This window comes from Phocoena phocoena, chromosome 11 (assembly GCF_963924675.1).
Source record: "Phocoena phocoena chromosome 11, mPhoPho1.1, whole genome shotgun sequence".
In the NCBI taxonomy this organism is placed as follows: Eukaryota; Metazoa; Chordata; class Mammalia; order Artiodactyla; family Phocoenidae; genus Phocoena; species Phocoena phocoena.
In genome coordinates this window covers 96,573,961-96,599,351 of record NC_089229.1, presented here as the reverse complement: position 1 = coordinate 96,599,351, position 25,391 = coordinate 96,573,961, and the positions used below count along the sequence as shown (strand labels likewise).

General features: G+C 54.5%; 1 protein-coding gene across 1 annotated transcript in view; it reads right to left on the bottom strand.

The window, feature by feature from the left end:
• Positions 1-25,391, bottom strand: part of VWF (von Willebrand factor) — a 133,454-nt gene that overhangs the window by 65,622 nt on the left and 42,441 nt on the right. Inside the window, exons 11-18 of the mRNA XM_065888271.1 lie at positions 22,102-22,238; positions 21,545-21,683; positions 20,477-20,577; positions 16,160-16,355; positions 15,354-15,569; positions 11,250-11,490; positions 5,406-5,500; positions 3,250-3,410 (exon numbers count right to left, since the gene is read on the bottom strand). Of these exons, the coding sequence (XP_065744343.1) occupies positions 3,250-3,410; positions 5,406-5,500; positions 11,250-11,490; positions 15,354-15,569; positions 16,160-16,355; positions 20,477-20,577; positions 21,545-21,683; positions 22,102-22,238 (1,286 nt within the window). The remainder of the gene's footprint in view (positions 1-3,249; positions 3,411-5,405; positions 5,501-11,249; positions 11,491-15,353; positions 15,570-16,159; positions 16,356-20,476; positions 20,578-21,544; positions 21,684-22,101; positions 22,239-25,391) is intronic.

Sequence of the window (25,391 nt, the reverse complement as noted above, 5' to 3'; positions counted from 1 at the left end):
TCCTCCATGAACTTCTTGTAACCGCGGTCATTAAACCACCACTTACGAAGCGACTTCCATGTACCCACCACTGTCGCCTCCAACCCTCTCAAGAACCCTTCTGACCCAGTTTTACAGGTGAGAAAAATAAAGACACAAAGATGTTAAGTGGCTTGCCACTCTGTTGAAGTAAACGTCAGGCGCCCAGATTCAAGCCTGGAAGCTCGGGGCAGCTTCTGCACCAACCACCCATCAGTGTGGTCAGAAAGCATCCTCACCCCTGGTCCTACGCAAGGAGACCTTGGCACCGGTGTCAGGAGCAGATGGAGTGAAGCAGAAAGCCTCTGATCTGAGCGGGTACCAGGCCCGGAACAAACTGCAAAGAGCGGGGTGGTCCCCAGGACCAGTGCAGGTCTGTGAGGACATGAGTGCAGCCGGGAGGGTAGCAGTTGTTTAGAAAATCACGTGCGACATATCCTGTCTGTTACTCATGTTTGCATGTCATTGCCTTTTGCTTCATTTTTCTGATAATTCACTTCTATTATATTTACAAAAGCTTTGGTCCACAACAGATTGGAAATTTATGAAAATGGGCCCTTCCTGGGTCTCTCCCATGGACCAGAGGAGGGGGCCGGCCCAGCCTCTGAGACAGCCTCGGCTATGGACGAAAACAACAACTGAAGCTATTCCCATGATCCCATAGCACTTTCTGGTTTTAAAAGTGCTTTCAGGGCTTCCCTGGTGGCACAGTGGTTGAGAATCTGCCTGCTATGCAGGGGACACGGGCTCGAGCCCTGGCCTGGGAGGATCCCACATGCCGCGGAGCAGCTAGGCCCGTGAGCCACAATTACTGAAGCCTATGCATCTGGAGCCTGTGCTCTGCAACAAGAGAGGCTGCGATAGTGAGAGGCCCGCACACCGCGATGAAGAGTGGCCCCCACTTGCCACAACTAGAGAAAGCCCCCACGCAGAAACGAAGACCCAACATAGCAAAAATTAATTAATTAATTAATAAACTCCTACCCCCAACATCTTCTTTAAAAAAAAAAAAAGTGCTTTCACATACGACTCCTTCAGGCCCATGTGTGAAGGCAGAGCAGGAATTCTGTGCCCATGTTACAAATGAGGCAACTGAGGCTCAGCGAAAGTGAATGTGCAAAATCAAGGAGCCAGGAAGCGGTGAGGCTGGGCTGGGCCCTCGGGCCCCTGTTCCTACTCTCCCTGCTCCCTGTGGGTCTGCCCCTCAGGAAGGAGCTGCTCCCCCCTCCTCTCGAGTCCTCAGAACCCCTGACCTCTTCCTCCAAACCCTCAGTGACATGCCACAGCCTCCCACCTTCCACAGGGGATGGCCGACGAGACACACACCCTCGGAGGATGTCTGCACCCATGGGCCCAAGCAGTGTTTTCCGCTCCTTTTCCTTTGCGTGGAGGCCAAGAACACGGGTCGCGGGCGGCAGCCAGCACACCACGCACTTCGTAAATCACCCAGACTTTCCTGCTCGCAGATCTGGCCTCCATGATTTGCATGTTAGCTGGCATCATAATGAAGCAGTTGTGAAAACAGCCCAGTCTCGTATCCCACAAGCCTCAAGTTCACAACCCATGCGGTTGGGGTGAGAGACACCTTGTTAACATGACAGATGTTCAGAGACTGTCCTCAGGAGGCCAGAGGCTGCAGGAGTGCCCACGAGTCCCTAACGATGCGTCCTCGTCCTGCATTCAAAGCCTCGCTCTCCATTTGGGACAATAATGCGATTATTGTGGTTACTAATATTTAAGCCTCTCTGTACTATTTCCTTCGTGGGGAAAAAACAAGTTCATTTGAAAGAGCCCCTGATGCTTCCAGTCTCCTGAGCGGCATCCCTCTTTTTGCCAGAGCTTTCTCTGATGTCGGGAGAATTTCTTCTCCAAGTATGGAGAAGGAACAGTCAAAATAAGAGGCCCTTGGGGTAAAAAAGAACAATATGGAAGTTTCCTCTCCACGCTCCTATTTCTTGTCTGAGTTTCCCCCTCCTTTATACCTCCTTCTGCTAAGGCACCAAACAAGATCTTCCAGTTTGGGGATGTTCCCTGGCCAATCTCTAGCTCCCCCGTTAGAAAAGATAGTTCTAGAATCCTCAGAGGCTAAGACAGAAGGGAGCACCCAGGGAGAATGGATAACAGCTAGTCTGTCCGTCTCGGAGGAGAGAGGGTTGGAGGGAAAGAGAGAGACCGTGTGCCCTGCACACACCCCAGTCCGCAGCCTTCCTGAGGGCCGCTGGTGATGCATCTGAGTTTCCAGCCCCCACAGCCCAGGTTACTGCCCCCAAGCCAAGGCCTGGGCATCATGAATGACCTTTACAGCCATTAAGAGGGCCATCTTGCCTCCCCCCACCAATTTTGGCCTCTAGGACCCTCGCCCCAGCCCTCACTGCTCACGTTGGGTATGGGGAATTCGAGAAAGCAAGAAGACGGGATGCATTTGAAAGAGAAGAATCCAGAAGTTGCATCCTTCAAGGTGACAAGAATAGTCTATGTATATTTAATCCACAGATGTCCTAAGACTAGACTTGGGACGGAGCTAAGGGGGCCTGGGTGTGCTCAGGCCATTGCCAGCACCAGGATGCGCTAGGAGCCAGGCGGCCGCAGACCAGCAGCTGGGGGACCACGAGGAAGGGCTGGCCGAGGGTGACGGTTTGCAGCCTCAGCCCCAGAGACACAGAATGTTAGGAGCTGACCAAGACCTCATGGCTCACCCTACAGATGAGGAAAGCAAGGCTCGGTGTGGGGAAGGGATTGGTGGGCCTGCGGCTTGCTGACGGCAGTGTCTTCTCTTGAGATACAGAGTTATACACATAAATGCAAGTCATATGCAAAAGTGTGTGCATGTGTGTGTGTGTGTGCATGCATGTGTCTCCTCATCTTCATACAATGGCACGCAGCCCTTGGGAAAACTCTACTGGCGATGCCCGGTAGCACTTTTAAGTATTTTCCAGAAATCCTTGCCTCGCTTCCTAGGGCACCGCTGTGCTAAGTTCTTGTACTTTTGTCAGCTCTCACCAAGATGAAGATCAACCCCAACTCTCCCATCGGCTGTCTCCCTGCCTCTGGCGGCTGTGACTCAGCCACAGAGGACTCACCCCTGCCCCCACCTGCACCCCGTCTGCAGCCCCAGTGCCGTCCTTGTGGAACTCTTGCTTCTTTCTCTCTCTGCCTCCGCAGCCCACCTCACTGTCCCCTGCCCGCGGGAACCCGGCAGGTCTCCATCCCTCTGCGGCTTGGGTAGCTTACCATGCCCGGGGGGCAGAGGCAGCCGGACACGCAGCCCATGCTCACGCACTCCAGGTCGTAGTTCTGGCACGTTTTGGCGCACTCCAGCCCTTCAGCCCTCGGGTTGTCAGCAGGACACACCAGCTTGACCATGGGGGGCTGACAGGACAGGCTTCTTTTGCCTTGGAGTCAGGAAAACCAAAGAGACGATCATTGAAGGGGTGAATGGATCTGCCGTCTACTCTGTCCTTTGCCCCCTGCGTGCAGTCACTCAACCCCAGAGGCTCAGGCTGCCCACGCCCTGGGACAAGGCACTGCTGGACCTCCAGCTGGGTCCGGAATGGCAGCCTCATCTACTCATCTGAGCTCTGACCTCTTCCTACACTGAAGACGCCTCTGCCGAGCTCGGCATCCCTCTAACGGCCCCCGATCCTCATCCCCTTTGACCCTGCACTGTTGCCTGCTGCACTGAATCAGGACGCGCTGCAGAAACGTCCAAAGCCAGGCTTTAAGGGACCCGGGTGTGGGTGCTTAAAAGGAACCTTTGCTCCAACACATTTAATTTTAAATTCCTAAAATTAATTAAATCACAACAACTTTAAAGGGGGCTTTGCTCACGTGGCATCCTCTGCCCAGCCCCTGGCCATCCCAGCCGCTCTCTTTAAACCCATAACACTCCATCCCTGGACACTCCTCCACTCCCTGCTTTGTCATTCTCCTCGCTCTGACGTCACCATTTGAAGGCCATTGATTTTCCTTCTTTGTTGACTGCTCACCCGCATCCCACCCACACACTAGAACACAGGCTCCGTGCAGGCAGGGGGTTTTGTCGCTTTGTTCACTGTTCTATCTCCTGGCAATTAGTAGGTATCACTGTGTTGACTGAGTAAATGATGACAGCAGGTAACTGACACAGCACCTGTGTTTCAAAAACCCTGATGCATTGAATAGCATTTGTATCTTACATGCATATATAGCATGTAGTAGCTCTTATGGACAAGAAAGTCAGAACTCCCAGCCTTGTTTTTATATGGAAACTTCTGTTGGGAAACTGAAACCCTAAGAGGTTAAATGGTTTTCCAAATGGCACAGAATTCTAGGAGTTTCCTGACTTTGAAAAAAAAAAAAAAACCTTCCTGTCACTAGGCTAGAAGACTCTGGGCAAGAGAAGCATCAGACCTGAGAGGCAGAACGCAACAGAGAGGGGTGGAGTGTAGGAAAAAAACGTTACAATGAGAGAGAGCAGGAAGAAGAAAGAGGCAGAGGGATGAGTGACCTTGAGGTCTGCTATGGACTGAATGTTTGTATCCCCCCAAAATTCACATGGGGAAATCCTAACCCCCAAAGGTGATGCTATTAAGAGGTGAGGTTTGGGGCAGGTGATTGGGTCATGAAGGTGGAGCCCTCAGGAATGGCATTAGCCTCCTTAGAGGACACCCCACGGAGTTCCCTTGCCCCTTCCACCAGGTGAGCACACAGCAAGGACCCAGAGGTGGGCCCTCAGCTGGCCATGCGGACATCCTGTTCTTGGACTCCCCACCAGGACCAGCCGGAAAACAAAAGCAGGCACAGAGCTGTGTCACTGGGAGAGAGGGGGCCTTAGGAAAGTGAGAGGTAGGGAGAAGATGTCAAGCTGGAGGCTGAAAATAGCCCATTTATCTGCCTAAGGGCATCTCGCTCCCTCCTACCAGGAGGGTCCTTTCTAAGCAAGGATGTTGGGTCCTTCTGACCCACAAACGTGGAATATGGTCCCACCAGGTCTCCCTCCTGTGCCTTGTCCTTGAACAGCCCTGCATCTATTAGGACCTTCAAACTAAGGGCACCGAGTCCAAACTCCTCTGTCTCAAATCCATCAGAGAAGCTTTCTAAAGAGGTGTTCCGGTCACCGTGTCCCTCAGTAAAATGAGGCCATGAAGGACCACTGTACCCACAGCTGCTCCCTGGGTTAAGTTCGCCATGGGCAGAAGAGAGATCTCCCTGGTCCATCCTGCAGGCAATTCAGTCTTTCCCCATCACAAAATTAAACTCTTCCTGCCTCAACAACTGGGACATGTACATGCAAAGGCACCTCCAGGCCTGGAAGTCACACACACAAACGCGTGCCTGAACGCAGCCAGCTCCCTCACCCACACCATCTGAGCAGAGGGAGAGGAGAGCCCGTTGCGGGTGGTACTCACTGCGGTGGGACAGGGGGCTGCTGAGGACCGAGTCGGGCAGCAGGCTCCCCGGGGCTCCACTCGTGGAGCAGTGCATGAAGCCATCCTCACAGTAGCTGCAGAGAGGAGGTCACAGCCTGACTTAGAGGGATTCCCCACCTCCCACAGGGCGCTCTGCCCTCTCCGGCCGGCCCCCATCCCATAACCTGGCTGAAATGCAGCTGCTAAGGCCACCAGTGACCTCCACGCCACTGGACCCAGTGCAACTGTTTTCACTTCTTTTCTCACTTCATCTCCTTCCACGTTAGTCATCCCTGTCACCTGCTCCATCCTTCTACAAAAAGAAAACAAAACATCCCTCCTGGTTTTCCTCCCACTTTGCTGGTTGCTCGTCTCAGGCTCACAGTAGTTCCGCCCCCCTGCGGACTCATCCAGCCCCTCTCTCCTCCTCCTACTGTGTGTGCCATTTGCAAGTCCAGCCTCAACTACAGAGAGGACTCACAGATTCACATCAGCAGCTCCGATCTCTCCGTTGAACTTAAGATCCACGTATTCAAATGCTTATGTGATAACCACCTGCGTGGCTCAGTGGGCCCAAAACTGAGCTCACTATCCCCCCTCCAAAGCCAATTCTCCCCCGGGGCTTGGATTCTTCGAATGAAACCACCATCCATCTAGTTTCACAAACCGGAAACCCAGGGCTCAGCCCTGACACACTGCCCTCTCCCCAACCACTACACCCTATGCATCCCCAAGCCCTGGGCTTGGTGGCTTGAAGCTGGGAGCCACACCCACCTCCATCTCCACTGCTGAGCCCCACCCCCGTCACCTGGATGGTGCAGAAGCCTTCCGACTGATGTCCTGCATCTCTCCTCACCTCCCTCCAAAACACATACCTCATGGCAGCCCAAGTATCTTTGCAAAACCCAAATCTGATTATGTCACATTCCTGCTTGGAATCCTTCAATAGCTTCCCTTCAACAGGCTTTAGGAATGAAGGTCAAACTGCTCCCATGGCCTCCCAGGCTCCACACGGTCTGAGCCCTGCTACCCATCCCCCATCCATCCACCTGGCCTTCTTTTCATCCTGAAGGTGCATTGCCCCACTCAAATGCAAACGCTCCTGCACACACTGTTTCCTCTGACCTGACATCACTTACACACACACACACACACACACACACACACACACACACACAAAACTGCCTTTGTCCGCCCCCCATTTCAAGCTTTCATAGACCACATACTTTGCTTCCTACCACACTTGTAACTTTACATGCATTTGAGTTATTATTTGGTTAACATCTCTCTCTGCCACTGGACTATAAGATCCAAGAGGGTAGGGACTTCCCTGGCAATCCAGTGGTTAAGACACCGAGCTTCCACTGCAGGGGGAGTAGGTTCGATCTCTGGTCAGGGAACTAAGATCCCGTATGCCTAGTGGCGTGGCCAAAAAATAGAAAATAAAAAGATCCAAGAGGGTAGAAGCCATGGAAGATTGTCCCTCACTCCTCACCACCGTAAACAAGGCTGTGATTGACATCTTCATACATGTACCCTACGTGAAGACCTCTAATATATATGCCCAGGTGCGACTACCAGGTGTGGATGTCCAATTCGCATAGACTGTGCCCCTGGCTCTCTCAGGTACAACTGGACTTGGGTTTGAAGGGAGCAAAGCATCTTCAGGATTCAAAGGAAGCCAGGGCATTGGAGAGGGGACAGGTAGCAGAGGTCAGATCCCATGGGGCCTGGGAGGCCGTGGGAGGGATTTGACCTTCATCCTAAGGCCTGTTGAGGGGAAGGTTTGGAAGGATTCCAAGCAGGAATGTGACATAATCACACTGAGATTTTGAAACAATCCTGGGAGTATGTGAACAAGTCTGTGTCCACCAGGAGCAGGTCAGGGGCCCCATGTCCCATGGCCCTGCCAACACTTGGCATTATTCAGATTTCAATTTTTCCCAGTGAAACAGATATGCAGTAACGTTTATTGCTTCATTTTGCGTTTCGCTGATTATAATGATTTTGAACATTTTTAACGTGACTGCTGTTCGATCAGCATTTGTTGAATGAACAAGGGAATCAGCCCTTCCCTCCCTGGGCACATGCAGATTCTGCACTTCTGGTTTTTAACTAACACCTGGCTTAAAAAGATCCTTCCCCCAAATGCCATGTTCTAGCTATCATTTGGACATGACCAAAAAGCTTAATTTTACTTCAAAAAAAAAAAAAGAAAGAAAGAAAGAAAACCTTGCAGGTAGGTTAAAAGACAACTCCTGGCTCACAGCTGGCCTACCTGGAGTGAGCACCCCACTGCGATGGCTGTTTGGATACCACACGTATGGTCTGGAGAAACCTCCAGGTCACGTGTGCTTGCACCTTCCTACCACCTTTCCAGGGGCATCACTAACACCTGCCCCAGCTGTGCTGATTCTTCAGTGTGTTGTCAGAAGAATAAAAATAAAAATAGAACCCTGGTGATCCAGTGGTTAAGAATCCAACTTCCAATGCGGGGGACGCAGGTTCAATCCATGGTTGGGGAACTGGGATCCCACATGCTGCGGGGCAACTAAGCCCGCTCGCCACGACTACTGAGCCCACGCGCACTGGAGACCACGTGCCACAACTAGAGAGAAGCCCGTGTGCCGCCACCAAGACTTAACACAGCCAAATAAATTAATTAATTAAAAAGAATAAAAATAAATAGCCACAGACAAGCCCTGAGTTCCCGCTGGCTCACATTCTCCCTGAAATCCAATTTTCTAAATGAAGTGGAGAAACAGATGATCTATAGCTTTCAGCCCTGGTGCCTGAAGGGGAGGCTGGGAAGAGGAGGTGGTCATGGAGAGGCCACTGATGCCCAAACCCTGAGAAGAGCCTGAAGCCAGGGCTACCCCCTAGCCCTCTGCCCACCCAGGAGCTGCTGTCCCCCACAGCCTTCCTTGCGCTTCCGATATGGTAAAATTGGTTATTTTTACCAATACCAGCTGCATTGCTGTCCTCAGAGTCACCCCAGCCCCCTACCCTCTGTCTTCTTTCCTCACCACACTATGAAACAAGGGGGCCACTGTGACCTTCTGATCGCCATATTCAACAGCCTCTTCTTCGTGTAACATGAAGAGTTCAAGGGTCCCTGGGTTCCAGCCACTTGCTGGATGATTTGGGAAAGTGATAATCTCTCTAAGCCTCCAATTCCTTACTAAAAAAGCAAGTCCTGCTTGCCTAAAGTGTTGTTTCAAGGCCCCAGAGAGAAACACCTTGAATATTATAGCTTGACAACTATGGTAAAACAACCACTGGGCTAAGGCCAAATACCCAAGCCAACAGAAGATGGTACGACTCCCCTGTTCCCTTCATGTCCATGATATGGGCCTCTCCTGGTTCTGCCCTTTCAGCTGGCCTTTTTCCTTTGGCCTCTCTCATGGGATCCCCTTTCTCCTCCCCTGGTCCTCTGAACGTTCTCACATCTTTGGTCTTCCCCTCTTAGAAGCCTAGCTACTCTCACGGCTGTAACTGGTACCTCCAGCCCCAATCTCTTACTCAAGCTCCAAACCCATAATTCCAGCCATCGGTTCCACTCATTCACCAAGATGCCCTCTTGGTCACTCAAAGTCATCGAGGCCAAAACTGAACTCATTATCTTCCCTCCACCTACAAAGAGCCCTCTTGCAGTTCTTGGTCTCGCTGTTCTCCCAAGCATTCAAGTTCAGAACCCTGGGACCACCTTCAATACACCTCCTCCTCCTCCTCCCAAACATCCCACTGGTCTGTTTACCTTCCCGGCATCTCTAGCTCCTGACCCCCTCCGTCTTTGCTGCTATTACTTGGCCCAGGGCCTTACCTTCCGACTAGACTATGTCAACATCTTCCCACAACTGACCTCATAACTCATGCAGCTTCCAGAACCTACTCCCTAAAACTACACTTTGACCCTATTTCCTCTCTGCTCAAACCCTCCGAGGTCCCACGGCCGACTGCTCAAGCATCAGTCCTCACCTTATCTTCCACAGACCGGCCCCTGATGCTGGTCCCAACTTCCCCCCAGTCTTATCTCTCCCTCGCGCTCACATATGTCCCCAGAGGACTTACCTTGGTGACTAGTGAGTATATGTCTTGTGCATTTTAGTCCCTGGACCGCTGCTCCACCCCTAAAACCCTCCACCTCATTTCTTTTTTTTTTTTTTTTTTTTTGCGGTACGCGGGCCTCTCACTGTCGTGGCCTCTCCCGTTGCGGAGCACAGGCTCCGGACGCGCAGGCTCAGTGGCCACGGCTCACGGGCCCAGCCGCTCTGCGGCATGTGGGATCTTCCCCGACCGGGGCACGAACCCGTGTCCCCTGCATTGGCAGGCGGACTCTCAACCACTGCGCCACCAGGGAAGCCCCTCAACCCCACTTCTGCCAGTAGAATCCTCCTCAAACTCAAAAGTTACCTCCTGCATTGAGTCTTCCCCAGTTCCTCCCAAACGGAAGAGATCCTTCCCTTTTCTGAACGAGCAGGGGTTTTCATGGTTCTGATACAGCAAGTCTACCAAATATAGTTATTTCATCTCAGTAAACATGAATGGTACCTACTTTGTATCAGAATGGTTAGCTACTAGGGATCAGGACCTACGATACAGTCCCTACTCTTTAGGAGGTCACAGTCTAGAGGGGAGATTTAACACATTTTTGCATAAATCCAGGCCCAACGACCATAACTGTTTTAATACAAGTGTAAACAACCCACTTTGGATATAGGAGATTGGGAAGGATGGCAAATTAATCTCAATGGAGTGATGAGAAAAAGCTTCATACCAAATGCAACGTGCAGACCCTGACTGGATCTTGACTTGGACAAACCAATTGTAAAAAGACATTTTGGGACAATCAGGAAAAAGTGAACATGGATTGAATATTAGATGTTAGGAAGGAATGATTGTTAATGGTTAGGTTAATAATGGTATTGTGGTTAGATTTATTTTTTTTAACTGTTTCTCTGTTGGAAATACATACCGAAGTATTTTCAGATGAAATGACATAATATCTGAGGTTTTCTTTAAATTATTCCAGCCAAAAAGGGGAGGAAGGGATAGATCAAATCAGAGTGGCAAAGTGGTGATAATTATGGAGGCTGGGGCTGGATGCATTAGGACCCCTTACACTATTCTCTCCAGTGTGATGTCTGAAATTTTCCATAATCAGCACATTTCAACTAGTTTCCCTCGCAGATTGTCAGCTTCTCTGGGGCCCATCCTGTGTCTGGTTCATCTTTAGGTTACAATCTCTAGCCCAGCACTGGGACGGAACTGGCGCCGATTAGGTGTTTATAAATGTTCTGTTACAAATTTCTTCTGCGACCGTGACAGCCCTGCTGAAACTGACCATGACCAAGGGCCTGGGTGAAGGACAGCAGGAAGCGTGCATGACCCGGAGCTGTTTTTCGGGAAAGGCGTGAAGCAAGTCAGGACGGGGATGCACCCTTGAGGCAGTGCTGCTACGGTGTGTCTTCTCCTGGCTCGAGTGCTTCAGCCTGAGAACACCGACAGGAGGCTGAAGGGGAGCGGGGCAAGGAGAACTCCCATCTTTTGTTCTAGAAAAGGGAAGCTGAGACCTAGTGCAGAGAAATGGGGCTCCACACGTGACAGCTGGCTTACTGTTCATCACTTACTTCTGCCGCCAGCCTGGAGCTCCAGTGCCCTGCACAGCAAGGCAGTCGGAAGACCTGGGTGAAATCTCAGCTTTGCTCCCGACTTGCTGTGCAATGCTGGACGGGCACTGCCTGTCCTGGGCGTCAGTTTACCCATCCATGAAATGAAGGACGTGGAGGAACGTTTCCCTGCCCCTGCCGTTCCCGAGGTCCCCAGTCCCACTGCTTGACTTACCACATGGTGTGATGGTCCGAGAAGACGTCTTCGGGCTGGAAGATCTCGCCGTCGTAGTAACAGGGGCACTGGGCCTTGGGTACACAGGCCCCGGTCTCATCCAGGTAGAGCCCCAGGGGGCAGAAGCAGCCCTCCAGGCAGACCTCAGTGCATTCCTCGTCCGGGTAAGAGAGGGAGCGGCAGGTGAGGTTGCAGGGGCTCCCACACTGCAGGTACACCTGGCCTCGTGGGCAGCCCAGCGCTGAGGAGAGAGGGCGGGGGAAGGACAGCCTCAGTGGAAGCATTAAGATGACCAGGACTGTGGTTCTAGGACCGGGGGTGCCACCCCTTGCCGCTGGGACCCCCAGTCATATCCGTACAGTCACTGCCTTCTCTTCCCACTGTGAGCAAAAGTGTGTTTTTATTTTCACGAACGTCTGTTCTAATCACGGACGTACACGTTTTCTCCTCTGCTTAACCAGGGGGACCATGCTTTGGTGATCTCTGAATTCTCAAAGCCTGGGACATAGTAGAAATCCTGGTGGATTTTAGGGCTGTAAATATTCAAAAGGACTGGCAGGGATGGGCAAGGGCATTTCTTCCCTGATGATAATAACAATAACAGCTCCCTTAACTGAGCACCTACTGAACACCCTGCTCTTCACCGTGGGTTTTACGCCTTGGCTGCCTCTCAGTGCATGAGATCTCACAACCCCGCCCCCCCAGAGGTAAGAAACCTGAAACTTAACTTAGTGACTCATCAGGGTCACGCCTCCCAGGTAGAGGCCGAGGCAGGATTTGAACCCAGCTCTCTGTGACCCCAAAGCTCACGCTCTTAACCATTATGCTCTAGAAAGGAAATGGTCCCCTAGAAACCAGGCTTTGGGGACGTGCCGGTCACAGACAGCAGGGACACCCTTAGACCTGCCCCAGCCACGCATGCAGCGTCCACCTACCCACAGCCCTCCCCCCACCCCCCGGCCTCCCACACAGAAACGGCACAACAGACACAGGCTGACAGGAAGCACGGCAACGCGGCAAAGCAGCTAAGGGAGTGAGTGGGCGCCGGATCCCCAATTCCTGGGTTCAAGTCCCAGTGCCACCTCTAGTTAGCACTGTCCTCTCTGGAATATAAAAATAACGTCCACCTGGGTCGCTATGAAGGTTAAGTGAGTGTAGAGCCCAGCCTGGCAGGGGGTGAATGTTTGCTGCTTTATTGCCCTTGTGATAACAGGGGAAATGCAGTCCCAGCTCCACAGGCTCCAAAGGTCCTCTCCTAAGAGGACCCAGCACTCAGCCCACTCTGCACTCACGGCCCTCTCGCGAGCACCCTGATGATGGAATTCTTTACTGGGGGGTGGGGGGCGCTGGGGGAGGCCCTAGGCTCTTTCACAACGCTTTCTCGTTGCTGATCAGCTGTCGTCCAAGAAATGAGAATCTCACTGGGGACACTCCTCCCGGGACCATTAGAACCCTTCCCCTCCCTGTCAGAAGCCATTTCTACAGCAGAAACCCTCTGGCTGTGTTCCACAGGAGCTGTAAAGGGAAAGCCTGGCCGTGAACCTCAGAAACGGCCAAGCCCTGCAACCTCCCTGCCTACAACTGCTCCGGGGGTGGCGTTTGAGGGGAGGGGTTTTAACCATACTAGACACAGGCTTTTCTCTGAACCAGCGGAGAGGCTGGGTCATTGGATGAATATTTAGAGCAAAGGCAGATTAAGATGGGACTGCGTTGGGCCACAAAGATGGGAATCCCATTCAATCCATTGAGCCTACGCCTAGAAGGGCAATTTCCCCCATCCAGGAGGAGCAGGAAGGCTTTTCTCTCTGGGGAGCTGGCCCGGAGCTGTGTTAAATTGCTCCTCCGTCCCCAGAGGTAATGTGCATCAGTTTGACAGATGTTGGCTATGTGTCCACGGCGTGGCAGGGGCTCTGCTAGGCTGGGGGATGCAGAGACAGTAAGACTTGGTCCCTGCCTGCCAGCGTCCCGTGGTCTTGTCTTTCCAAAGGAAGCATAACCAGTTTACAAGGAAAAGCATGTGTTGTGGGGCTTCCCCGGTGGCGCAGCGGTTGGGAGTCCGCCTGCCGATGCAGGGGACACGGGTTCGTGCCCCGGTCCGGGAGGATCCCACAAGCCGCGGGGTGGCTGGGCCCGTGAGCCATGGCCGCTGAGCCTGCGCGTCCGGAGCCTGTGCTCCGCAACGGGAGAGGCCCCAACAGTGAGAGGCCCGCGTACCGCAAAAAAAACACAAAAAAACAAAAAACAAAACATGTGTTGTGCTTCTCCGGACTCTCCTCACAGCACCCTGCAAAGCAGCTACGCAATCAGGCCTTGCTCCAGGAGTGTCCCTCAGTGGGTGTGGCCTCTTCTTGGGGATGCAGTTAGTGGTTTAGGGAGTCTGTTCATTTCTCAGGAAGGGAACATGAGGTGCAAGATGAAGGTAGGAACCCAGGCATTCCGCCTACCTTCCTCCGGCCTCAGAGGGACAACCCGTGACCACCTGGCTGGTTTTCACTGGTTCAACTCATAGAGACAGACTCCTCTTGTCTTTCAAAGTCTCCAGGGACAGGTCCTTCCCACCACCCACACTTCCTGCCTCAGGAGCCAGGAAACTCTAAACAAAGCTCAGCGCCCGCTGCTGCGGGGTCAGCTCACCCCCTCTTGTTCTGTTCTGGGTGGAGGTTAAGAACAGCTGCTCCTGAAGTTTAAAGAATATTTCGGTAAGCCCTCAGCATGCTGGGAGACTGTCCCAAATTAGGAAATCCCTCGGATGCTGTAGCACAGGGATGATGCATAATTTCTAACATTGGGGGACAACCAAAGCACAGTCACAGACAGACGCCACTTACTCCAAATTACGCCCCCAATTTCTGAACAGCAAGTGCTGATAAGGGTTTTTGGAGGGTGAAGTAAAGCGCGCGAAGCAAGTTACCCAGAGAGGTCCCAGCCTCGGTTCTCCCAGCTGCTGGCCCGTGACCCCACGACACCCCAGGGCTAGAGGGACAGGGGCACAACCTCACACATCTAAACGCTTGTTCCATTTCATCCTTACTTTGTCTCTGCTTCTTGTTTTTATAAGGTGGCTTAGACTCAAATCCTAAGTTGGCTCATTTGACCCCAAATAGTGACACTTCTAGAGCCCCTAAACCTAAACTTCTCTCCAAATACATGATATTGAGACCTTTTACCATTTCTTGTAGTTCCTATTTTCCTGCTCTGTCAGAACCACTGACATTTTAGTCTCCAAACGCATCTACTTCACCCTATAAATCAGAGTATCCACTAGACCTTATCCTCCTTGAATGCCTTCACTTCTACGCATCCCAACTATTATTCCACCAACAGAAACAACATTTTTGTCAAGAAAGTGCCTTTTAAAAGCCTGGTCAAGTGCACCGCCTCCAGAGAGCCTTCCTTGGTTACCCCGACCTTAGTCTACTAATTCTCTTGCTCAGTGTGACAGGCACCTAGTAGGGAGGCAGCTTCCATCTGTGCCTCAAAAAGGAAGGTCGAGGCCCTGAAGCACTGCTACAGCCTCACCACGCAGGGCACTCGGCAAACGTTCCCAGAGAGACAGTAACAACCAACCAGGGACCAGAGTGTGGGGCAGATACCACCTCCGGTGCCAGGCATCTAACAGCGCAGGGTGGGCCTCTCACGTCGTCTGGGGACAAGGATGTTATTCTGCTTTATATGACTCGCGGTGCTGGAGACGTGGGCGGGGACTTGCCCCGACGGTTTGCCTGAAGTTATAAGCAGAGACTTGGTCACTGCATCTCCCATCACTTCCTCAGATCCTCCAGGGATGCAGGGACCCACTGACTCCTCAACCCGGCCCTACATGCATCCCACGCTAGGTGGCAGCGACCACAGGAAATCTCTACCAGGCAGGGACGCCAAGGTTCTAGGTCCCCAGGTAGGGGGTCAACCTGCCCTCCAGGTACAGGTCCGTCCCCATCGCCCTGTCCTTCGAGGAGGTGAGAATCGAGAGGAGACGGGAGGGGATGCCCTGGGCCCGTTCAGACAGCGCTCAGAACAGGAGCAGCGCGGAGGCCGCAGGGCATCCGAGTGGATCCCGCTAGGTGGCGTGGCGTTGGAAGGGCGGTGGGCGGGGAGGGCACTCACCGCAGAAGCTGGGCTCCCGCCAGCCGATGCGCACGCCTCTCCGGGCACAGGCCGCCGCGTAGTTGGCCACCGCGTCGCACAGGCAGTCTCTGCCGTTGGTGCAGGAGCACACGTCGTAGCGGCAGTTCTGCAGGTAGGGCAGCGGGCCCACGGCGCCGTGGCAGGCCTTGAACTTGGGCGACGTCAGGATGGCGCAGGACTCGTCCGCGAATCTGGCTGTGGGAGAAGAGCGGCGTGGTCTGAGGCGGCCGCAGGCGATGCGCGCGCGCACCCCAGGGTCACCGGCTCCGGCTCGAAATCCCCGTCCCCGGCCCTCCCTCGCTGCAGCAGCGGTAAAAACAAATTCTCTCATGTCTGGGAATCATGGCGATTTTTCTTCCGCAACCAATATACTTTCCTGATGGCTTAAATACATAATCAACCACATTTCCTAGGGAGAAACGGTTCCCTGCTGAGTAAGAGGGTAAGAGGGGGCAGTCGATGTAGGCCTGAGGACGCTACCGCAGACGAATCTGCGCATGGCCAGCCCCGTGCATCTATCTTACGATAGTTTAATTGCTGCTCCAAGGGACCGAGAACGTCCAGGGGAAGAACTACGGGCTACTCTTTTCTTTCCCAGGGTGTGGCCCACGGAGGGTGCTCAATAAAGAGATTTTGACGAATAAATGATCCAGATGAAGATCATCAAATGCTGATGGTGAAAACAAAGACCCACCTCCCCCAACGGTGGGCGCACCGCCCACGGAATGCACTGGAACCCGAGGGAGCTCGGGGCTCCGGGGGCCCCCAGTCCAGGTCTCACATACTCAAGCGCGGGTTGAGGCTGCAGGGGTCGCTGGGCTGCTTCTGCAGGTCCTCGCAGTCTGCACGCAGCTTCCAGGAGTTTCCGAAGTGCTCCACCAGGGGCTCCACCAGGCCCGCGGGCGTCAGGAAGTCGTCCCCCTGGTTGCCGTTGTAATTCCCGCACAGGCCGCACGTCCTCCCCGAGTAGACCGGGGACAGCTGCGGGGGACAGACCACCTTGGAGCAGCTGCCAAAGCAGCCACAGCTTCCTTGCTCTCATGAGATGGTTTTCATCAAAACCGATCCCCAGGTGAAAAATAAATATGCATTTAATAAACCACAGCTAAGCCCTAGGCTGCAAAAGAAAATAAAACAGGAACTGCGGTATCTTTACCAGCAGCTCCGTGCCCCCTCTTAGATCCTTTGAGTCAGAGACCTGTCCCGCAGGAAAGGGTTTAGAGATTATCCTGTCACTTAAAGACAGGGACACAGAGAGGGACAGCAACTTGCCTGAGGTCACAGAGCTGCGACCAGTGGATGGGCGGAGCTCCATCACCCTGCCTGTCAGAGGAGATGCCCAGGGGCATGGAGTGCAAAGCCAGCGCCCCTTTCTTGCACACTTATCTCTGCCACACACAGGGGCGAAGCAGGCTGAGCTGTTAGGGTGCAACTCTTCTTAGAACATACATTGGGTGACAAAGAAAAACACCTTCCTAACTTCTTTTTATTTTTTTTTAATTTATTTATTTACTTTTTTGGCTGCATGGGGTCTTCGTTGTTGTGCACAGGCTTCCCCTAGTTGTGGCGAGCAGGGCCTACTCTTCATTACAGCGCACGGGCTTCTCATTCTTCCTGGACCAGGGCTCGAACCCGTGTCCCCTGCATTGGCAGGCGGATTCTTAAACACTCAGCCACCGTCCCCCTTCCTAACTTCTTGATTTTGACTTGGCCACTGAGCATCACTGAGGACAAAAGGCCCCGAGCCAAGAGGACCCTGGGGGTTGTGATCATGATCAGAGGAGGGAGGGTCAGCGAGGACCCGAGGGCAGCCTGCGAGGGTGAGCAGGGGGGGATGCGGGCCACCGGCACGTGGCTTGTTCTCCTGCTTCTGAGTCCGGGATGCACATTCAGGAACGATTTGGGGAGTCGAGCCTGTCTCTCACACGGTACAGCCGGGGGCATCTGCTGGTGTCTATTGAGGGGGGTCCTGGTTCAAACTGGAGCAGAAGCCGGGACCCCAGGGCCCTGACTCTTGCTCTGCAATTTGCCAGGGTTAAACTGTGGCTGCGGAACCTCCCTGTGTTCTGACACCTGCTCGGGCCAGGCTCTGTGAGGTCACGTCCTGGAGCCCCTTCCGGCTCTGACAAGACGCAGGAGGAACAATCTAGTGAGGGTTCCGAACCCACATAAACTGAACCCAAGTAAATATCATTCATGAGAAAGAGGATGGAGCGGCGTTTCCTCGTTTGCTTGACAAGTAGCAAGTGTTGGCACGTCAGGCCCCAGCCCTCCCCTGACCTCGCAGTGAAAACGTCAATCTTCCCCACCTAGCACTTCCTGCCCCTCCTCTGCTTGCCCTCTCTCTCCCTGCCAGGATTTATCACCTTCTAACACGTGACACAGTTTCCTCGTTGGTCTGCTTACTGTGCGTCTCCCCCCCGTTAGAATTTAAACTAAACGAAGCCAGGATTCTGGTCCGCTTTGTTTCACTGTTGGACCTCGGCCACCAGTTCGGTGCGTGGATGGTTGAACAGTGTCTGGACAGATTCGTGAGTGAGCGAGGCTCCCCTCCGGACGCCGACACCTAAGGCCAGCCCCGGCGAAGCAGTGAAGCCGGGGAGGCGCCTGTCCCCTCACCCCCGTCTCAGTGTCCGCTCTCTTCCCTCCTAGTTCTCAGGCCCTGAGCACCTCAGGCTCCCCGGGTCACCTCTGGCACACCCGCCAGGTCTGCCGTCTCCACCCTCCCCCACCCTCTACGCCTGTCTCCTTCCGTCCCCATCCCCGGGGCTTGTCTCAGAGGTTGGCTCGGCGAGGGTTAGGAGGGTGTGCGTGCTGGTGGGAGCCAGGCCAGGCTGCCCTCCTCCCGGCCCGCAATGCCTCAACTGTCCGAGATCAGGGACTTGGAGAACGCACTTGCTATTCGCTATCTGAAAGAGCAGTGTCACTTCCGACAGGATGAAAAGTGTCCGAGTCCCTCTACTCCGCTTGGCCTAATGCCCAGCTGCGCCTGCATCACAGCCAGCAGGGACCCGCTGCCTGGACCTCGGGACCCGTGCCTCACCCGGGGAGCCACTGGCAGCCCCTCATCCCACCTTATCTGGCTGCTGCCCCCCGGGGGCTGAGGGCCCCGCCCTGCCGCTCCCTGCCGTCCTAACCTCCAGCAGGGGTCTTCAGCTCGGCGGTCCCCACAAACCCCGGGGTCAGCATGGGGACACGTTCCCTCCACCCCATCCACAAACGCCCCCTTTCCTCCTCCAGCCGAAACACATAGCGCATTCCCCAGGCCCCGGGGTCGTCTGCCCCGTCCTGAGTCTTGACCAGGGAAGGCTTCTTCTCTTTAGCCAAACTGACCAAACACAGCCCCAGAGATAACCCTGCAACTCATTCCCACAGAAATAAGTCCCCCTTCTCCCCTCAGAGGAGACAGATAAACCTGAGGCAGGGAGATCAGCCACCCAAGACAAGACCAAGATATATGTGCCTGCTGAAGGCGGGGAGGGGCACCTGACAGATCAAGACCCTCTCGGTGTGGTGGGAGATGCCTGAGAAAGTGGGACGGCTGACGGGGGCACCACCCTTGAAGGCCAGGGTGCAGGAGACCCAAGTTCTGCTCTCACTCTGTAACCAAATGACTGGGAGTCACTTTCCTGCTCCAGAAAAGATAGGATCTTTATTTCCAACTGTACTTGAGGGGTTGATAAGATCTCCAAAAACCTTCATGTTCTATAGTGTGTGGTCACAGTTTTATTTTTTATAAAAGAAAAAAAAAGGCGTTAATTTGGAACTTTCTCAGGGTCTTCAAAGACAAGAGAAAGAAAGAACATGACATCACGAGGATGGAGACCACCAGGATGTCATCGAGGACACCCCAGGCGCCCATCACGGGATCATACCGAGGGCCTATGGAACACGGAATCTCCAGAAGCAGGAGGGGACACTCCAGGGATCCTAATGTATTCAGGGCGGGGGTTCTCAAAGTGTGGACATGGGACCCATGGCAGGGGGTGATCCCTGAGACCCTTTCAAAGGGTCCACGAGGCCAAAACTATTTTCATAATCACAGGAAAACGTTGCTTGGCTTTTTCCCTCTCATTCTGTACAAGTGGACTTTTCCAGAGTCTGCATGACATGTAATATTGCAGAAGACTGAACCCAGAAGCAGATGAGACTCCAGCTGTCTCCCATTAAGCCAGCCATTAAAGAAATTTGCAGAAACATAAAACAATGGTATTCTCACTACCTAATTTTGTTTCGGAAAACAGATTTTTTAATGTTTATATCAATGTGTAGTCGCTTTACTATTGTTATTTTTTAATGAATTAATAAATGTCTCTGATTTAATTTCTAATCTGGTAAATATCAATGGCTATAACCTCCATAAAAGATCTCGGGGTTCTCCATAATTTTGAAGAGTGCAAAGGCATCTGAAGACCTAAAAGTGAGAAGCGCTGGTCTACTGGGGGTGACACTGCCCGGGGAGCTGATCGGGTGCGCAGTCCTGGGCGCGTCTCCCAGCCCCCATGAGCCTTGCTTGCTTCGTTTATGAAATGGCAGTGACAAGACCTCCTAGGGAAATTTCCAGAGAGAAAAAATGTATCTGGAAGCCCTGTGAAATATATGGCTCCCTCTCCAAGCATGACTCTAGGGCCACAGAAAGCAGAGGAAGTGGCCCCTAGGCTGCAGAGGCCCCGGGACCACGGGAGGGATTTGGTAGTTCCCAGGACAACCTTTCACAGGCAGTGGGTACACGACACAGGGTCTTGGCTGTGAGTCCCACTGTGAGCGCCCCGCCCCAGGGAACACCCCCTGATTCCAGGCCTGGTTGCAGCCAGGAGCCTGGGCAGCAAATCCACTGCTTCCCCAGCCCCGCATAAGCCCACCCAGTCTGGACAACCCTTGGGGTACAAGAGCCCAGCACCCGGGAACTCCCGGGGTGAACAAGTGGCACCCAGACAGCAAACACCAGCCTCTTATACACAGAGAGGCCTGTTCCTCACTCTGGGGGCGCAGGGCCGGGGGAGAAAGGAATTCCACTCCCACCCTTGAGCTCTCCCCCCAGAGCACAACGGGGACTTTGTAAGGTCTGGCTGCAGGGTGGCCGTGCTCAGGAGGGCACCTACCTTCACCAGCAGCCTCCCGCGGCCGTCCCAGTCTATCTGCAGGTCCTCCCCGTAGCTGAGGTGCACGGAGGCCACCACGGTGTGCTGGATGCGGAGGTCACCTGGAACCCAGCAAGGACGGGATTTAGGCTAAGATGGGGAGAGGGCAGGAGAGCGGCAGGCAGATGGATCGTAGGGAAAGATGGGGTATCTCACAAAGGACTGTAGCAATGAAAGCAGTGAGTTAGGGGGCAGCTGGGGATGTCCATGAGGCTTAAGGTGGGGGGGGGTCTCAGAGGCAAGGTGATCAGGGTGGGTGTAGTGCAAATCGGGCTCCCCCAGGAAGGCGCCTCCATATCTATCCCCGCTGTAGCCTGCCATTCCCTGTACTGCCACCAGGGGGAAGCAGAGGCTACTGCATCCTTAGCTGAGGCAGGTGCCCTGAGCCTGCGTCCGTTTCCCCCTAACCGCTGAGCATTCCCTGGGCCCCTCTGCTGTTGCACAGGCTTCCAGGCTAAGTTACTCAGTCCTCACGGCTGACTGGTGCTTTGCGCACAGCTGAAACGGCAGTTTTCTCTGCGGAAGAGGTAGGAGGCATACCTCTTCCCCGGAGAGACACACATAGCATTAACACACATAGGCACCCTCAAGTTCACCATGTGCAAAGCCGGGATAATGGGCCATGGGCTGGCCAGTGGTCTTGAAGAAGAAGAAGAAGAGGGGAGGGGTCTGGTAGCCCCTTTGAGGGTGAAGGTTGGAAACAGGCTGTGCAAAATGGATTCATAACAACCTGGCAAAGTCACTGAACAGGTAGATTTTCCTACAGGTCATGGGCTCATCTGGCTTTGCCCCATGACATATTGGGGTCTGACCCATCACCAGCCACCCCGCCCCCAGCCAGCTTCCTCTGCTCCTCCTCCTCCAGGAAGCCTTCCTTTCTTGCAGGAGGCAGGCCAGGACACCCAGCCTGCCCTCCAAAGTTAGCTCTCCTGCACATTTGCGCAGAAGAGGTGGCAGCGAGCACTGCTGAGGGGCGGGGGCGCTGAGGGTGAGCTGGGCGGGGGGCCTGTGGGGGAGGAGGGCACCCACCTTGCAGGAGGGGGATCTGGATGTCCTGACCATCCATGGCAACGCCTCCCCCGTGCTTCAGCTTCACGACGTTGCTGTGCTGGCTGGGCAGGCGGACGGTGACCGAGCGGGTGCAGACCGCGTCGGGGTCGTCGGCACACTGCCGGGAGGGGCACGCCCAGGGACGTCACCAAACCCCCGCCAGCCCTGCAGCCCAGCCCCCGATCCATCCACTCGGGGAAAGCCCTCCATCTATGCAGCCCTTCTCACACGGAACCACTCCCCGGTCCCAGAACCATCTCTGGGAAGGACCCGGGGTCATGCCACAGAGAGGCCCAAAGCCCAGGCCTGCCCCCGCCCAGCACCATCCTGCTCTGGTCCCTCATCAGGATTCTAGGCCTTGCTTGCCCTTGTTCCTTGGGCCTGTTGTTCCACAGGCGCTCAGGGTCCTCAGGGGAACCCTGTATGCCCTGTCTGTCTTCCCCTTTGCTCGGCTGTCCAGAGGAAGGATGTGCACACGGGGCCATCTTGCCCCCCTCACCCCCGCGGTTGCCCTGGGGCTGCCTGGCGAGGCTCACCTGGACAGTCTCTATGATGATGGAGAAGGAGTGGTCCTGGCAGTCCCGGGCCAGCAGGTACTGGCAGACCCCACTGAAGGTGAAGTGCCTGTTGTCAAAGCTCTTGAAGTGGGATTGTCCTGTGATGAGACATTCCCCTGGGGGGACACAGGGAAGGGGAGAGTGTGTGTCCCAGCAGGTTCCCTGGCGGGACACAGGGGAGGGGAGAGTGGGTGTCCCAGTGGGTCCCCTGGAGGACACAGGGGAGGGGAGAGTGTGTGTCCCAGCGGGTCCCCTGGGGGACACAGGGGAGGGGAGAGTGTGTGTCCCAGCGGGTTCCCTGGCGGGACACAGGGGAGGGGAGAGTGGGTGTCCCAGTGGGTCCCCTGGGGGACACAGGGGAGGGGAGAGTGTGTGTCCCAGCGGGTCCCCTGGGGGACACAGGGGAGGGGAGAGTGTGTGTCCCAGCGGGTGCCCCGGGGGACACAGGGGAGGGGAGAGCGGGTGTCCCAGCAGGGCACCTCCTGGGGGTGCCCCTCACTACAGCCTATAAAGGGGCTCCACGGGAGGACTCTATTCAGGCCCCACTCCTCTAGCCCTGAGAGGTCAGGGCCGGGTGGGTCAGTTCCACACATCAGGGGAGTGACAGCCACACCCAAGGAGTGGCAGAGCCAGACCCGAACCCGTGGCTCCGGCTCTGCGCTCTGGGTTCACCGTGGCCCCCAGCCCTTCCCCACGGCCGCTCCAGGTTCTGGCTCTGCTGGGGCCAAGGGCCTCGGGCCTGCAGAAGCCTTTCTCTGCGCTGCCATTGTGGGCACTCCCCCCTCCACGAGAGTCCCTGAGGGCAAGAGGGCAGAAAGGCCGCCCAGAGCAGTGATTGGGGAAGGGGGAGCCCAGCAGTACAGGGGCCAGGACCCAATCCTCACCCCCTCGCCAGCCGAGGGGCAGCCCTCAGGCCTCCTCCTGGGCAAATCCATGCTGTGACTTCAGCTGGGGCCAATGGGGGCCCAGGACCCCATCTGCCCATGTTCCCACCACTGCCCGAGCCAGCTGACGCGTCTGGGGACGGGTACGAGGACGCCCCGGTATCACCCTGCCGCTCGAGCCCTCGACGCGCACCCACCCAACAGCTACTCCGTCCTCCCAGGCCCCAGTGCCGGCCCGTGGTGCTGGCCCAGTGCACCTCGGACCGCAGGTCGTCCGTGCTGGGGGAGGGGGGCTTTGCCAGTGACTCCCCACTGGCCCAACCCCAGCTCAGCCCACAGCGGACCCACTGAAGCCGAGGCCCGCGTCTGGAACCCTCCCCAGCCTCCCTTTACCTGTTTCCTCTCCTCCTTGCCTTCTACTCTATAGAGAAAGCAAAGCAGACACACACCACAGCCATTCCATAAAGTAGGGGCCCTGCTTGCCCTCCCAGTGCCCCCTGGCCTCCAAAGAGCAGAGGATCATCCTCCATAGCACCGCTCTGCTCTGCACCCCAGTTCCCCCAGGAGGGTCCTACAGCCGGTCCCACCTGGACCCATCTCCAGGGGCTGATGCTGAACCCAGTCACACAGTCAGGGGTCCCCAAAGGCCTGAGAGGGGTTCCAGCTGTCCACCTGTCAAAGACAAGCCCCATCGGCCCCCTGCCTGCCACCTCATGCCCAGATTTGCACTGAAAGACACAGCAGGCATGGGGGGGCGGCAGGGGGAGGGGCAGGACCGGCTTTGGGTCCAGGTGTGGCCCTCCCCTTGGTATGTGCTGGAAGGCAGGGGGAGGGCGAGTAGCCCCAGGTTACAGTGAGTGTCCCTCTGCCTGGTCCCCAGAGCAATTAACCCCTTCTAAGATGGAGTGGGCCAGGAGGGCACACTCAGCCCAGAGAAATTAGGAGAAAATAGGGAGGCCCCAGATCATCCTCACCAGCGTCATCTTCTGTGATAAGAAGAAATATACATGTCTTTGTCCCTGATTCCTGACACAGAGCTTCTAGAGCCCTAGGAATGTCCTGGGCGAGAGGAGCATCTTGTGTTCTAATGAAGCCCCTCTTAGCGGGTCCCTCGAGAGCTTCAGGATGGGAACTGGTTACAGAAAGACCTAAGTATGATTAGAGGGCTGGGACTTTCAGTCCCATCCCCCAAACTCCAGGGAAGGGAGAGGGGCTGGAGATTGAGTTAATAATCAACCAGGCTTAGGGACTTCCCTGGCGCTCCAGGGCTTGGGACTTTGGTTCGACCCTTGGTCAGGAAGCTAAGATCCCACATGCCTGGCAGCCATAAAAACAAAACATAAAGCAGAAGCAACATTGTAACAAATTCAATAGAGACTTTAAAAATGGTCCCCATCAAAAATATCTCTAAAAAAATAATAATCATCCGTTGAGCTTATATAGTAAAACCTCCATAAAAACTCTTATTAAACAGAGTTGGGAGGGCTTCCAGGTTGGTGAACATATTTCCATGTAGGACACCCAACTCCACAGGGACACGAGCTGCCATGCTCAGCACCCTTCCAGAGCTCACCCTGTGTACATCTCCATCTGGCTGGTCATTTGTCTCCTTTATAATATTTTTTGTAATAAACCACTAATAGCATGTAAAGTGTTGGCCTGAGTTCTGTGAGCCATTCTAACAATTACAGCTGCCATCAGAAGCAGGAGCACTGGACGGAGCCCTTCACCTGCGGGGTCTGTGCTAATTCTGGGTAGTCAGGGTCGGAACTGAACTGCATTGTAGGACACCCGGGTGGTGTCCAGAAAGTCAGAGGATTGGTTGTTGTCGGGGGGAAACACACACACATGTGGTGTCAGAAGTGTGAGTAGAAGCAGATCGTGCCTCCCCATTGCATTGCCCCACAAGAAGGGCACGAGTGACGGGTCCCTGTTTGTGGAAGTCCGAGCAGAACAGGCAATGAGTTAGGGTCCAGGGTCATCCCGAATGATTGCAGCCCCGGTGGAATTCCAAATCCAGGGGTGTCACAAGAAAGCCTTTTTAAAATGGCTATTTTTCGGAAGCCACCATCATTCTACAAACAGAATGACACGGCCCTTTGTATCACATGTCTTGACCCCATTGCAGTGCGATGGGTGGGAATTCCTAACCCAACCTCTCTTTGTTTTCTCAACAGCACTCTTATCTGAGTAAGAAATTGAACTTGCATTATCTCTGACAATGCTCAGGAAAAGAGGGGTCAACGAGAAAATATGCAAACATTCGAAAGCAAAACTTCTGGGTCAGAATCTAATCCTCTGATCTGATTTCCTGCTCTGACCTCCCCCTGACTGGCGTTCTGGAGTTTCTCGGGAATCAGAAATCTAAATACTGTATTATATTTA